This window comes from Carassius auratus, unplaced genomic scaffold (genome assembly GCF_003368295.1).
Source record: "Carassius auratus strain Wakin unplaced genomic scaffold, ASM336829v1 scaf_tig00029338, whole genome shotgun sequence".
In the NCBI taxonomy this organism is placed as follows: domain Eukaryota; kingdom Metazoa; phylum Chordata; class Actinopteri; order Cypriniformes; family Cyprinidae; genus Carassius; species Carassius auratus.
The window spans coordinates 19,489-34,110 of NW_020525760.1; the positions used below are offsets into that span (position 1 = coordinate 19,489).

A 14,622-nucleotide genomic window follows, 5' to 3' on the forward strand; every position below is an offset into this window, starting at 1 on the left:
GCATGTTTACACATATTGATGGCCCTTTGATTGCTGCTAAACATTTATGCAAATGATCGGTGGATTATGTGAAGTGTAATTTGGGGGGGGGGGGGGTTGTTGAGGAATTATGGTCATCATATAGCATTGTACTGCACTAGGCTCAAATATCTAGTTTCTTCTCAGGTGAACTGCTCATATCAGGACTTAAGCAACTCAAATCTCTTTTCTAGCCACATGAGGGTTTTTAGCATGCTAATGCAAATAGTCTATTTAACAACTGGTCTTTTTTCATGTGATGTTCAGGGTTTTCTCCAGTTGTTGAAAGCCTGGAAATATTAGAACTGTTATACAATGTTATAAATAATACACATTTTCATGATCGTCCATTATGAATATAAACGTTTCTTCTTATCCTCAACTCTAAAATGTTTAACTGCTTTGAAATTGATTAATTTCAATGGTCAGACTTTATTTAAATGTCCAATTCTCACTATTAATAAACCATTAACTGAGACTTTTTCCTCAATAAACTAATAATATTAGTAAGGTAGTTGTTAAGTTTAGGTATTGGGTAGGAGGATTTGAGATGTAGAATATGGTCATGCAGAATATATGCTTTATAAGTACTGATTAACAGTCAATGTTTAATAATAGGCATGCTAATAAACAACTAGTTAATAGTAAGAATTGTTCCCTATACTAAAGTATACCCACTTTAATAATAATAAAATTAAATAAATGAAAAAATGTTGGTTGAAATGTGTGAGAACCCTAAAGGTTTTGCTTATTTGCCTTTTCATCTTCTTAAAGATGCATGTGATGCAATGTCATAACAAAGCTTTTTTCACCCAGTTTTTCTTCTTTTTCTGCATTCAGGTCGAGGCCATCTTGGTAAACATCTTTGGGGGGATTGTTAACTGTGCCATCATTGCTAACGGAATCACCAAGGCCTGCAGAGAACTGGAGCTCAAGGTTCCCCTGGTGGTTAGGCTCGAAGGTGGGTGTGGCCAATTAATCTCAATTTTATCAAAATATGCAGTTTCTGAATCAAAGGTTCCAGTTTAATGTTGGCACCTATAGTCTTGTGGGCAGAGCGCTAACATGCAGTGCTGTTACGCTAAGGGGCGTCCCGAGTTTAGAATCCTGTCTTCGGGACCTTTCCCCCATCTCTCCCACACTTTGCTGTTCTGTCCAAAAATAATAATAAAGGCAAAAATGCCAGTTTTAACTTCTAATTTTTAAAACGTGTTCTGTAAAACCTTTACCTGTAAGCAACCCTTTGTCTGTCAAGTGTAGAGATTGTTGGTGTTGGTTGGCAAGCGTGTCACGCCGCAGCATTTGTTGGTGGCAGTGAGAGCAGCAGAGGGGCCAGGCGTTGATTGCTGGACCTCTCACCTGTGTATGCTAACGCTATGCGCTCGTGTGATGCTGGGCCTCAGCCTGCTCCCATCTGGCCATTAGGATAATTGGCAGAAAACAGCTGAGTCGTTTTGCCCGGAGAGAGACATATACTCCACTCCATTAGTTTTCTGCCCCTCGTTTGTCCATGCCATACCCTGTCCTTCTGAGGACACCCTTTAAATAGGACAAGAGCTGCATGCAGATATTTTGAAGTATTAAATGCACATCATATTTAATTTTCTGATAATATTTACACTTCCGGGGAGAAAAAAGGTTGGCAATTAGCCAAATACTTCCATACATCATTGAATACAGGTAAAATGGGCACCTAAAAATAGTATATATAATAATTCTGCCAAAATTTACCCCCGTTTTTTTTTTTTTTTTTTTTTAATGAAATACAAGAGCTTTCTTACCATGCATAGACAGCTATGCAACTACCACATTCAAAGCCCAAAAAGGTAGTAAGGACTAGGGCTGTCACTTTTGTGAAAAAATCATTTTCGATTTTTAAGACATAAGTGTTCATTGAATCGATTGTAAAATCAATTTTCCATGTCTAAAAAAAAGACGTAAAGAGAGCGCTGGAAACGCACAAGTCAGCAATATTTCTTATTTATTGGCATGAAGTTTTGTGCCGAATAACAAACAGCAACCAGCAAAAAATACATGTGCAGAGGGGATGGCTGCCATAACAAAAGAAAAACATCAGTGCAGGTTTCAGTGCGTAAAATTGCTGGTATTTTCTGTCTAGCTTTCGCAACGCATGCTGCACTTTCGGAATTGTTTATTTTCTTTTTCTGCTTGTTTGTGAGTATTGTTACATATATAATTTGTAATTGTTTAATTCTTTTAATTGCGTAAAATTGCTGGTATTTTCTGTCTACCTTTCGCAACGCATACTGCACTTTCAGAATTGTTTATTTTCTTTTTCTGCTTGTTTGTGAGTTTTGTTACATATACATTTTTTTTTTAAATTCTTTTAAAATGAATAGTGTACATATTTGGTTAAAATTGATTCCCTATTTTCATTTTCGAAACTTTTTTTGGTAGGTCCGATCGATTGTGCAATTGATTTTCGAACTAAAAGTGACAGTCCTAGTAAGGACATTGTTATTCATTATGACATTAGTGGTTCAATCTTAATTTTATGAAGCTACAAATCTTGCAAACAAGCCAAAGAGCATCCAGGTTCTACTACATCAAAACACCGGTTCCTGTGTCAGCAGAACCACATACATGCGTCATGGTACTCGTGAATGTGCGTCGAAGTCTGTCACGGAAAAGAAGAATTGCTGAATAAATAGGTTATTTTTCTTTTCTTTTCACACAGAAATATTCTCGTAGCTTCAAAAATTAAGGTTGAACCACTGATGTCACATGGACGATTTTAAAGATGTCCTGAATAAATTTCTGGGTCTTGTACATGTCAGTTGCATTGCTGCCTATGCAGGGTCAGAAAACTCTCGGATTTCATCAAAATTTCTTAATTTGTGTTCTGGAGATGAACGTTGAATGCCTTACTGGATTGGAACGACATGAGGTTGAGTAATTAACAACAGAATTGTCATTTTTGGGTGAACTATACCTTTAATAATGCATTCCAAAAATTGGAATGCATTTAAATTTACTTCTTAAAAATAATTCAGTCATTTTTATTTTGAACTAGCCCTTTAAATTAAATGGCTAAAAGCCTTTATATCATACATAGTGCAAAAGTGATTACTGACACACCATTTTCACAAAGCATTTTCCATCCAAATGAAAATGCCTTGAAGCAATAGTGGCTCAGATTCGCCTGCCCTCTCTGGAAAAGTGAATTAGACACAGTGGCCTGAAAGCCCTCAGTAATGGGTGTAAGAGGCAGCATGCTGCTTACAGATCGATCGTCTATTCTGTCTCTCTGTCTGTGGCTTATCATGTCTGACAGATCGCTATAAGATGGTTCCCAGCTTAGAGTTTAGTTGTATTAGCTGCCTATTGATTCAGGCCCATTTCTTACCCCAGCCTCTCCGTATGCCCCACCTTTCCAAGAAAGACTTCAGATGCATATGAGTGTGTGTGTGTGTGTGTGTGTATGGACCTATAATCGCTTCTTCAAGCTTTTTCACTATCAGCTCCTTCATGTACAGGTACCTAAGACCATTAAGATTTTGTTCTTCAACATGCTGGATCATTGGGACCAAAAGTACAAACAAGTTGTTCACTCAAAAAATGAATGTACTTTAATACTGGTATTCTTTTTGTCATCTTTTTTAAATCTACTGTACGGGATATGTATGTCATATATTACATGTATTGAAATTGTATTCAGACATAAGATATATAAAAAAATATTGTACCAAAAATATCATAAAATTACAGTTGCAAGGGAAAAGTATGTAAAATAATGATTTCTGTATGACACTATCCTAAAATAATGTCATATTTGTTTAAAAAATAAATATACATTTCAGTAAAAATTTAAATTTGGTAAAATGTGTTAAATGGAGCTGCGAGTACTAGATAACTTGGGTACTAGATGTTCCAAACACTATTTTGGTTACCAGCAGTAGTATCATGTACACTGAGTTGTGAAGTGTATATGACTAGAGAGAGAAAAAAAAGGAAATTATATAAATATATATAGAGAGAGAGAGAGAGGGCCTCATACCAATCATGCCAGAGTAGATACATTCATTTAGTCTACACAATATTGTGTATTTTAGTGATATTTATGTAGATTGCTGTTCAAATGTTTTTGGTAAGATTATATATATATATATATGTATATATGTTGATATGTGTGTGTGTGTGTGTGTGTGTGTTGTTTTTATATATTTCTTTTATTTTGAAAGCTGAATTTATTTGTTTAAAACAGTACAACAGTAATATTGTGAAATATTTTTACAATTTAACTGCAATTTGAATATATTTTAAAATGTAATTGATTTCCTGTGATATCAAAGCTGAATTTTCAGCATCATTACTCCAGTCTTCAGTGTCATGTGATCCTTCAGAAATTTGATGCTCAAGAAACATCTCTTACTATTATCAATGTTGGAAACATTTGCACTGCTCATCTGCCTGACCCCATACTTTTATACAGTTGTGCCAAGAGAATGCTCCAGTCAATTAGTTTTCTGATAGAACTCCTTTCGAACCTTCTAATTATTATTATCTGTGCATACTTATTCATAATCATATTCTGTCAGTTCCATAATAGATATGCATGTCTAAACATAAGATACTCTAAAGTAAGCTTCATTCAGAGACATACTGGATCATACTGCTTGGTCTTGGTGTTAAGTTGGTCTCTAGCAGCACCTGGTGGCAGTGAGGGAGTACAGACCTGTGTGTCTGTCAGCTCTTAGATGCTCAGATCAATATATGTGTGAGATATTACCACTTACATAACACATGAAGAGATTTGACTCGCACAGTGCAATCTGAAAGCCTCTTGTCAGAGCAGTCCAAAAATCTCTTTAAGTGTGTGTACTGTATATATAGGAGTATTTTTCATGGCTTTTGTTGAAGTTTGCTCTCGTTGCCCTCAGACGACTCGGCACCGTCAAGCAGCGGCGGACAGTGGATATTCTATACTCCCAGCGCACGGCCCTGCTCGCCCTCGTCCTCTGCTAATGAAATTATACAATTGATTGTTTTGTGCTGCCAAATGTGGGAGACGTGTTAGAAATGAGTTATTGTGCGAGCGGACAAAAGCGCTGAAATATCAGTAGTTAAGTGGTGCTGGTAATTGAATTCCTCGTGAAACTGCTATTGATTAGAACATCCTCTCTCCTGAGAGCGCGAGTATTATCATAATTACACTGCTGGACAACAACAACACACACACAGACACACACACGTGTATACAGATACTTGTACGTTGACATAGAGATATTTTAGTTATAAATATGTTGCATAAATGTATATAAGATTGCCGATCCAATCTGATAATGTTCAAATTTATATGCAGACCAAAATGCAGGATAATGCATTCAGGTAAACACTTTTATTTTCTGCTGCGTATAAAATGAAAAGGATTTGGAGTCGTGGCTTAGCAGCTTGCATGTAGATCCATGGTGCTGAGGTGCTCATGTAGGTGATGCAAGTTCAAGTTTGACTCGCGTCCTGTTCTGATCTCATCTCATTCCCCTTTTCTTTTATTTCCTAGACACTCTTTATGTTGACTGTATAATGTAAATTTAAATGTGTAAAATTAAAACTTTTTTATACGTATGATAGTTAATGATTAAATTAGTGTGAGTAACTTAATAAAACAAAATAAGTTTGATAATAATAATATAAGAGTAACATTTTTATATTATCATATCAGCTTATGAAAATGAAGTAATACATTATTAGATCAATTATCAAATTGTTAAATAAAAGTTTATATTTAAGTAAGTTTTTAGATAATCAAATTTAAATGTATGATGAAAAGTTATAGATTATTAAATAAAACAAAAAAATACATATGAATGATTAAAATATAAAATAGAGTGCAATTCAGTTCAAGCTGACATAATAAAAAAAAAAAAAAAAAATATATATATATATATATAAAAGTACAAATGCAGAATTTAATAGAATGAATATAATTGGGGAAAATGTAGTGGATTTTATTTTTTATTTTTTTTTATGTAAAAACAAATGAAAATGTCATGCACAATTTTGTAGTTTGCAAATCATTATTAAATATTTTGCTCATATTCCTTCAGTAGTTTAAAAATACCATTTAAAAAATGTAAGTAAAAAAAAAGAAATCCATCTTTTTAATAGGCTTGTTTTTGACACATTTTCTGTGAGTGAGAGATCCAGGTTCACCTGTGAAATCAGCACGTCTGTCATCCACAGCTGCTCACCTCTCCTCAACAGAGTCACACACATCTCACATATCTGTTATTCCTTCACTTACATCTCACAACTTCCATTCCCTGTACTTCTTGCTACCCTGCCTTTTCTTCTCAATCTGTCTTCATTCCTTTGACCCCTGTGGAGTAGTTCTCTGATTTGTTTTATTGTATTGGCCCCGGGCCCTGGCCCTGTTGTCAGGGGGCCAGAGTTCAGTGACATTCAGGGTCACTGTTTTACCGCAAGGGCAGCTCAAGCAAAGGAGTGCGTGCTCAGTCGGGACGCCTGCATCTGGCACCAACAAGTCCCCCTGGCCTGTGAGCGCAGCACTCGCATTTTCAGCCAATGGAACGAACATCCTCATTGCCATTCAGCCAATGGAACATTTCCTGTCCTTTTTAGCCAATGGAGCGATCCCAAATCATTTTCAACACTACTGCTCCTTCAAACCAGCAGAGACACACTCCCCAAACTCTGCCCTGCCACTCACAGCATTTTGAGAACTTAATTTTTTTTTTTTTTTTTTTTTTTTTTTTTTATACTCCAGCCAGATTTGTTTTCTAGGCCTTGTTGTAGGATGGATACTGATAAGCATTATTCAATTATGCTTAACAGGGTAGTTCACCCAAAAACGAAAATTCTGTCATTACTCGCACTCATGTCGTACCAAACCCGTAAGACCTTTGTTCATCTTCGGAACACAAATTAAGATATTTTTTATGGAATCTGAGAGCTCTCTGACCCTCCATAGACAGCAATGATGTTACCACGATCAACGCACAGAACCGTAGCAAGGACATCTGTAAAATAGTCCATGTGACATCAGGGGTTAAATAATATTAGTTATACTTTTGTGTGTAAACTGCATTATTTCTGCATCATATTCTGCATTTTTACTCCATTATATTAAACATTTTTTTTTTCTTTTTTTTTTTACGGATGTTATTATGGAACTAAACAAAAAAAAAATATATTATGTATTATTTTACAATCTGCTGGTCTAAACAATAAAGTTATTTTAATGATTGGTTTGGAATTATATTTTGCTATTCTGTTATGCTATATTATTTATAATATTTCTTTTTATTTATTTCTCTTTTATATAATCATATTTATATTTTACATTTATGTTGTAGGTGATATTTTAGAGCTAAACTTAGTTTTTCTAAAAACAATATCACACACACACACAGAGACACACACACAGTTTTTATTGGTTAATATTATTTAATATAATTTGTGCCTGGATATAAGCAGCTTTAAGTGTGGTATTATAATTTTTTAAAATTTTAATAAGTTTGTCTTTGAATCGGATAAAAATGATTATGCATAAAATATTTTTTTGTTTACTACAATTATTATTTGTGAACCTCCGATGGGAAGTGAGAGTCCAATGTTAAATATCCAACAGTTGACATTATAATATTAACACATGCCAAAAAATAGCCAGAAGAGTATATAATGCATCCCTGGTATGTGTGTCAGAATAGAAGTGAAGGCTTATAAACTCCCATTAACCAAAGTGTCTTTGCTATTGTTTTATGTGTTGATGTTCAGGAACCAATGTTCAGGAGGCAAAGCGTATCCTGTCTGAGAGCGGGCTGCCCATCACCTCTGCCACCGACCTCGATGATGCTGCCAAGAAAGCTGTTGCCGCCATTTCCAAGAATTAAATGCATATATGCATATACACCATTATTAGAGTATACACAAACCAATAGAGCTGTGGCCAGAAACAAACAGAGCCTTACACACTTCATTCACACACACATGCCTTTCTCATCTGCCCGCTGAACCACAGCTACACACAGTACCAGCCTGCAAGAGTCACTGGGCATCTTGTCCAGTTTTTCCAGGGACACACTGTATTTGAGAGCCTCTTCTCAAGCCCCAACTTCTCAAAGGGTCTCAAATGCGAGGCAGTCTTGGGAAACGTGACTTTGCCTGGAGTTAACCTTTTTATTATCTGAAAGCAGTCATTTCTATAGCTTAATCAATAACTCTGTTATTTTCATTGCCTTACTCTTAAGTCTTTTTATGGAAAAGTTTCCTTTATTGATTATAAGTATGAATTTATATTTTCAAATTAACCTTAAATAGTTAATTGCTTTCCATATTAATCCCAATGGTAAATTGCCTTAAGTAAACCATGAAATATGAGAGTGTCATATGGTGGAATAGCTTCGTTTTTATATGATTAAACTGTGAAATACATCCCAAATCTGATATTGATTTCTTGATCTCCATATGATATCACCGTCCAAGTTTTATTTTGTTTGTAAAAGTGAAACAAGACTTTTTTTTTTTTTTTTTTTTTATGGATATAACATTTAAAACTAGAGATTAAGCATGGTTTGTCTTCAATATTTCTGCCTTAATGAAAATGTGTTATTGAACAGTCAATTCAATATTGGAAGAGTTTTCCTATTACATGTTCATAACGTATATTCAATTGCATTCAGCTTATCTGTCATAAAGTGGTACAGTTTATATACTGTGCCTGTCATGAAGATGTTTTAAAAGTCCACAATAAATGTAATTAGCTTTTTGTAATCTTGATTGTATTTTCAAAGTTAAGGTGGGTTTAAAAATGAGTCAACAATGTTGAAAATAAAGCTTAATTTTTGTTTCTCTTTATTTCGTCTTTTGCTCTATTTTTAATTTATCATTATAATTATTACAGTATAAAAAGAAAAATGTGTTTTTAAGCGACTAGTAGTAATTACAGCATTAGACTGTGTGTGAGTGAGTGTGTGTGTGTTCCCAGGCGTTTTCTGAAATCCATCCCTGTCAGCGGGTTGCAACATTTAATGGATTATCTGTCAGGCGATCCGAGAGGACACCCGGACCGGATCAAGTGCCTCGAGCAACAGCCCTCTGTCTCACTTTCTCCTTGTCTTCTTGCACTTTTCATTCTGCCTTACGTATACCTCGCTTCTCACTCTTCAGCCTGAATCTGCAACAAGAATCCCAAATTTAAGTGCTGATTTTTGACCAAGCGATGCCATGGCGTGCCACACGTATCCACCAAGTTACATGTGAAGGTGAAACGCGGATAGGTGTAAATCGAGGAGATGGTTCAATAATTGCCTATTTCAAGCTCTTCCTTCACCGTGTCAGATACAAGTGTGTTGATGGATTAGACTGTGGAGTTGGAGTCGTTTTAGAATATGCTTTTGTGGCGTCATTGTATAATTCAGAGGTCACCGAATGCGTGTGTCGGAGAGAGTAAATGTAATGACGGAAATTAGCGCCGCTTGCTTGTATAAATATAGATGAGCTGAAAACCCATAAGATGATGCTGACTGAGTCAGCTAGCTGTCATATAGTGGTTCGAAAGTTAGTCTGTATGCTGGTCTTGTTACATAAACTGCATTTTAAAAAGCTATCTTCTTTCATACACCCTTGTAATTGTTCACTTGGACTTTTGAAAGAATTACAGTCACTTTTTTTTCCTTCGGAACGGATGTCAAATCAGTAATTGCCACTTTGGGAATCTGTCTTTTGAGTTTAGCGTGAAAATGAAAAGCGCAATTTCCTCCCTGGACAGTAAGGTCAAGTCATCCGTTCAGGAATATTGGTTATTTATCGTGTCGTTTAGTGGTAACAGTCACAAGTTTATTAGTTCATAAACCAGCAATGTGCTTGTAGATGGCGCATTGCTATTGTATTTAGGTTGTCAGATGCTTGGGCTATTCACTCATTACGTGCTGCCTGTTCAGTACGCTATGGTGGGAGTCTAAAATGGACATCTAGAGCTCTTCTGTGTGAGTCTAATACCGTTCAGTAGTTCTCAAGGTCAGCTGGAGGTTTCCTGAAAACTTGGCTGAGAAATAAGTCTTCCAGTTTCCTGACCTCTGGCCGTCCTTGAGCTTTAGGAGGTACTGTCGTTTAAAGGATTGCCTTCTGTCACTGTAAAACTTCACAAAGAGGCTCGTTTCCTGGAGTCTGTGCGGCATTATTGAGGCGAGCCATAAAAGACAACGATGGAGATGTTTTACAACAAAGCTGAAGGGAAAATGTTGGCCGAAAGCGCTCTCAGGTGGTTGATTTTGTTATCTAGTCAGTGCTTTATATTCAGGTCTCATGGTTTGGTCATATAGCACAGATGGGAAGAGAAATCCATTTCCCTCTTATAGAATTGCAGCCTGGGATTCTGTAATTGCCGCACTTTAAGATCGATTTAAATTACTCTCTTCGTCTCCTTAACAAGGAGTTGAGTTTTAAGGCGGAGGATGAAAAAGAAGGATAAAGAACCGAGACATTTGATTCCTTTACTTTATGAAGAATATTAAGTGGAGAGAACTTGGAAAAAATAATTGATTAAATCGCTTTCCAACTCCTATGCTTTAGTGAATATAGGAGTGAATAGACATTTGAACAAGTCTGACCTGCGTATGTTTTTGGAAACTATGCATAATATATTTTATTCATTCATTATTAATTAGTCTGTTTATTCATTATATAAAATATGAGTTAATGTAATTTATCAATAATAATATTGACATTTTATATTTTATAATTTATATTGTTTTATAATTAAGAAATTAATATGATGACTATAGTATATTTATAGTATTTATAGTATATAGTGTGGCATCGCCCAGATTTTAAAAGTAATTTCCCATCTATGCTCCCAAGCCTAGTGATATAAGCCACAACACAAAGACATTCTGGTGCCATATTCAAACTAAAGAAGAAAAAAAAGGCTCACTGTGATGCAATATTCATCTTATTATGGATGATTTAGTCAGGTTACCCAAGGCTAGACTTTCTGAGAAGGACCTTAAGGCTTGACTAACATCTCCTGCCCGTGTCTTACTGAGTTAGAGTCAGTCTTTTCAGCTCCTCCTGCTCTTACAGTTTCATGATTGTGATTTTCTGTATCCTCATTTATATAGTAACACTACCAATTGGTCTTCTCTCCTTTCTCATGCTCTCATTTTATTCACTCCATCTCGCCAGCTGGGGCTGTATATTATCCCCCTTTGTTAACGAGCGCTTAATGGGCCTTTATTAATTAAAAGAGGATGCAACAAAGGTGCTGACTGAATACACTGCTGGCAGTCAAGCGTGCCGTCTTTTCAAATATTTGTTAGTTTCTTTTTGTTTGAGAAACTTTCTTCTGCTTCAAACTTTTGACAGTGATTTGTATGTGTATTTGTGAGTGCTTCTCTGATCCAATTAACTACAAAGAGGTATCCAGAGAGACGGCTTCAATAAAGAGGAAATCAACTGATGGCTGACACTAATTAAAAGCTCATTTCATGTGACCTCTGAAAAAGCCTCTCTAATTAAAACAGAAGTGAAAGCAGGAGCGTTTAGTTTAAAACGGCCTGATAATGAGATGTTGTAGTGTCCTGGTGGAGTTTGAAGCAGGTGCGAGGATGACATGAACACACACACAACACAAAAACACACTGGAAAAACAGCAGACATGCTGCTCATGCATTCAGAACAAAATTCATTGGTTTAACCAACTTAAACGAACTGTTAAAGTCTGTTATAATCTGCTCACTGTTTGTTAAATTTAAATGTTTTGGGTTAGAATAGAACATTTTGTTAGTGCTAGAGTTAGGGGGTCAACAAAAAGATGCAAGATATGTGTTATTAGCCGATTCCTGAAGATGGCAAAGTACTCAGCTGCTCAGATTGAGTTGGGTGGGTCATTCCACCAGAAGGGAACACTTAATTTAAAAGTCTGTGAAAGTGCCTCCTTGGGATGGCACAATAAAGCAACGTTCACTTGCAGAATGCAAGCTTCTAGAGCGCACCAAGATGTAATGAAGTTTTTCCATATAGATAAGGGGTGTAGAGTCAGTGGTGGTTTTGTAGGCAAACATTAATTCCTGGAATTTCATGCGAGCAGCTATTGGTAGCCAGTGCAAATTGATAAACAGAAGTGTGATGTGCATTCTTTTTGGCTCAAGAATGCATTGCAAAAGTCCAGCCTGGACAGAACAAGAGCTCAAACAAGGAGTTGTGAATGATATTCTGAAAGAAAGGGCATGATCTTCTAGATGTTGAATAAAGCAAATCTGCAGGACCGGACAGTTTTAGCAATGTGGTCTGAGAAAGTCAGCTGATCATCAGTCATAACTCCAAGGCTTCTGACTGTATTTGAGGAAGTTATGGTTGATGTACCTAACTGGATGGTAAAATTGTGATGGGTTTGATGAAACCACAAGCAGTTCTGTCTTGGCAAGGTTGAGTTGAAGGTGATGGCATTTCATCCAGTAAGAAATGAAGCTGAGATGCAAGCAGCTATTGTTGGATCATCAGGGTGGAATTACAGGGTGAGTTGAGTGTCATCAGCATAGCAGTGTTTCTGAATGACAGAAACTAGTGATACCGTGTAGACAGAGAAGATAAGTGGTCCAAGAACTGAGCCCTGAGGCACCCCAGTAGTTAGATGCTGCAACTTGAACACCTCACCTCTCCAAGATACCTTGAAGGACCTATCTGAGAGGTTAGACTCAAACCAATGGACTGGTTCCTGAGATGCCCTTTGCCAATAGGGTTGACAGGAGGATCTGGTGTTTAACCATGTCAAAACCAGTGGACAGATCCAGCAAGATAAGTATTGAAGATTTGGAATCTGCTCTTGCCAGTGATAGGGCATCATGAACTGAGAGCAAGGCACTCTCGGTTGAATGTCCACTTCTGAAACCAGACTGGTTGGTGTCGAGGATGTTGTTCTGTGTGAGTGTTTTTGCAATGAAAAGGAGAAGGGAAACTGTAGTCTGTCCGTAGTTCTCTAAAAGAGATTGGTTAAGGGTGGGTTTCTTAAGTAGTGGGGTTATACGAGCCTGTCTAAATGCTAAGGGAAAAACACCAGTGTGAAGGGAATTGTTAACGATGTGAGTGAATGCAGGTACATTAGCAGATAAGGAGGGATATATATTATCAGTGAGGAGGACTGATACATATTAATTTCAGAAGGATATTTTGATTTCCACCATACCTTTTCAGCAGCCCTGAGCTTAGAACAATGTTCATAACCAAAAATACCATGTTATTTTCACTTTGTGTTATCTTGTATGTGTTTAATAATGTTTTATGGACATTATATATAATTTGCACAAGTAGTTTCTTACTCTGGAACTACTGTTTAAATGTAAATAAATTTTCTATATATTGTAATACAGTTTTTTATATAATCAACCTTTTTTTTTTTTTTTTGCAGATTGTACAATTCCAAATTGATTTCTATAATCATGGATGTGCATAAACCCAGATGTCACAAACACACTCGGGTAGGTGGAATCAAAGGACAGAGGTGACTTTCTCTATTTCCCCAATTTCTTTAATCTCCTCCTCCCTGCCCTTCTGCTCAAGGTGAATATATAAAGCTTGTGCATGTCAAATGTTGTTGGGATAAAATAACTCTGAGCGTGTGGCATGGTGTAGCGAGTGTGTTGGGTGCGAACGGAGGAAGAGTGGGCTGTCAGCAGTGGTTTGGGCTGTCTGATGAAGCAGGTCTGTAATGAGCTGATGAAGGCTACATATACAGCTCGGCACCACTCCACAAATTCTGAAGGTGATGAGGGCTGGCATCCTCACCTGTGATGAGAACTCCCTGTTGCTTTGCACTTTGATACGTGTGTATGTGCAGTGAAAAAAAGGAGAGCATTTGTGAATTTGTTTGTTTTGTTTAGTCTATAGGGTTTACACTAATAGAATGAATGTTGTTTTAAGCTACTCGCTCACTTGCTAGCACCTGGTGCACACTGGGACTATGCATTGGGCAATAGTCACATCACTCCAGCTTTATCCTGTGAGGAGGCATGCTTTTCAAACAAAGGAAAACAACTACAGACAAATGTAAAGAACTTAGCTTTGCAAAATTTAATTGCTGCAGTATTTTAAGGCAACTTTCTGCAATAAAAACTGATGACACTATTTATTTATTTTTTATTCGTTGATGCATGCTAACATGAACTATCTACGGGCAATATATTTGAACAGCATTTATTGATCTTTGTTAATGTACGTTAAGAAAAAAAAGTTCTACTTTTCACTTAAGCAAATTTGTAATAAAAAAGAAAGAAGAAAGAAAAGCAGATTCAAAAGTGCTATCAAAAGTGGGCTTTGAGATAACCACTGAATCTGGACTTGAACTTGCATATAGAGTGCTTCTCTTATAATAAAGTATATGGAGATCCTCGAGAACTCTTAACAGAAACTTCCCATTGAAAACTTTCCCACTGTAATCCAACACCTGTGTCAAACAGGTGCCTGATTCATGGCCCCCAGCCAGACTTCACAGCAGCCGTCCCCAAAATTTTCTCATTACTTACATCCACTAGATATTTTAGACACTTCCAGTTGTAAAATTCCCCATTACATGGGTCAAGCAGGGGCAATGAGAGATGAATAACTGTCTGATCATCTGAAAGGCTC

The 14,622-nt window shown here is 36.5% G+C and overlaps 1 protein-coding gene across 1 annotated transcript; it reads left to right on the forward strand.

Moving 5' to 3' along the window:
• Positions 1–777: 777 nt before the first annotated feature.
• On the forward strand, positions 778–8,856 carry LOC113079822 (succinate--CoA ligase [GDP-forming] subunit beta, mitochondrial-like). Its single transcript, XM_026252047.1, has 2 exons — positions 778–979; positions 7,777–8,856. The coding sequence occupies exons 1-2, from the start codon at positions 793–795 to the stop codon at positions 7,890–7,892; spliced, it is 303 nt and encodes a 100-aa protein (XP_026107832.1). The 5' UTR covers positions 778–792; the 3' UTR covers positions 7,893–8,856.
• The last annotated feature ends 5,766 nt before the right edge of the window (positions 8,857–14,622 follow it).